At 40.4% G+C, this 1674-nt stretch overlaps 1 protein-coding gene across 1 annotated transcript in view; it reads right to left on the reverse strand.

Moving 5' to 3' along the window:
- Window positions 1–1674, reverse strand: part of LOC103725631 (guanylate-binding protein 1-like) — a 19784-nt gene that overhangs the window by 863 nt on the left and 17247 nt on the right. The window contains exon 11 of the mRNA XM_029558570.1: window positions 1114–1307. Coding sequence (XP_029414430.1) covers window positions 1114–1307 — 194 coding nt within the window. The remainder of the gene's footprint in view (window positions 1–1113; window positions 1308–1674) is intronic.

Genomic DNA, 1674 nt, shown 5'->3' on the forward strand with positions numbered 1-1674 from the left:
TAATTAAATCCTTTACTTTTTATAACTATACTAAATAATAAAAGTAAGATCACTATAGTTGTTCACACATTGTCAAATAAGTTTCATCTTCATTTCTAAAATATTATTTCTAACAGTTTTCTGAGCATTCTTCCTTGGCCTCTTAAATGTTTTAGCTGTAACCACAATCACCATATTACCTTAGTATGCTGTATTGGGCCATTTATTCCATAAACAGAACACCTGAAAATTTTGTTTTTAAAAATATTGTTCCAGCTTTCAATCATGTAATGTGAACATTATACGTGTGTAAGCAGGATAGTAAATATCCACTTGGAAGAGTGCTACACGGCTACATGGGTTTCAAGATTTAAGAAAGATCTGTGACTGGGAAATTTGATAGAGGCCTACTGAATTTTTGCAGAAGCACTGAAAGAAAATATTGAGGAGCTCTAGCAATTTAGTCACCCAGGTTTTTCCTCATAGACTCACATAAGGCTGCGGAAACAGGAAAGTAGCTACAGCCAGGGCTAAGTTAAGTGACTATAATGAGTTGAAACTTGTAACAATAAAGACCTATAGAATGTGTGAAAAATAAAACCACTGTGGCCTATATCAGGTCAGAGAGACTTGCCAGATGTGCAGGCAGGAATTATATCCTGGCAAGTTTTTACCTCTCAGAAATTACAATGTCCTTCAGTGGAACAAAGCTGATAGAGCTGAGTGATGGTACAAGCCTGGGGTAACATCAGCCTTGGGGTGCTAAGGTGGGAAGATCAAGGCTAGCCTGAGCGATGTAGTGAGACCCTCCATCTCAAACAAACAAACAAACAGCAGAGAAGGAAAAAGAGAACAGAATAGCTCTGTTTTGTTAAAGATGCAATATGTGACACATTTAAGCACTTCATGTAGTGCTTTGAATGATCCGTGCCTCTGTTTTGAGTGATGTGATTCAGGGGATATGAAGCACAGTCTGTTTGTACCAGGCCTCTAGCAATCGTAGACTGGCAGAAATAGAAATGAAAAGGGAATAAAAAAGGTAGCAGGGTGTCTAGACAGAAAAGTGCTTTGCCTAGACCAAGTGCACTGACCTATCTGACCACTAGATCGGAAAACTGGAAGGCACAGAATTACCTGAAGCTTATCTTTCAAAGCTCTGTCCTGCTCTGCCTTTAGCTCATCTTTGTCTTTCTGAATCTGGTTAGCCAGTTGTTGCACACGCTCCTCAAACATCTTTTCTTTCTGGTCTACCATATGCTGGTTTATCTTCTTCACTTCCTCCACCATTTTTGCTACGGCCTGTGCATTTTCAGTTTGTGCAGCTTCCACTGAGAAAAAGGAAGAAAACACAGTGTAGGATTATCACATAGCTTCTCCCTCAAATGCCTGTTTATATTGTCACTTTGCAGATAAACCAGTAGTGACTGGAGTTCCACCAAATACTTTTCATGCTCAGATGTGACTTTGAGAGTGAAGACACATCTTCGCTGTCTTGCTGTAGTTTGAAAACCTGATGTAACTAAGCCAGCACCAAGGAAGGAGAAGGCACTAATTACCCCTGGGCTTCACTGCCAGGGAAGCTCAAAGTCTGCTTAGATATTCACTCTACACAGGGACAAAAGTTCTCTGGCCGCCCCCCGCCCTCCCCGCAATGTAGCGTCTATACTCCGAATGATTTGAATGACTAAGCTTTCA

Source organism: Nannospalax galili, unplaced genomic scaffold (assembly GCF_000622305.1).
Source record: "Nannospalax galili isolate Female #2095 unplaced genomic scaffold, S.galili_v1.0 scaffold1669, whole genome shotgun sequence".
NCBI classification, from domain to species: domain Eukaryota; kingdom Metazoa; phylum Chordata; class Mammalia; order Rodentia; family Spalacidae; genus Nannospalax; species Nannospalax galili.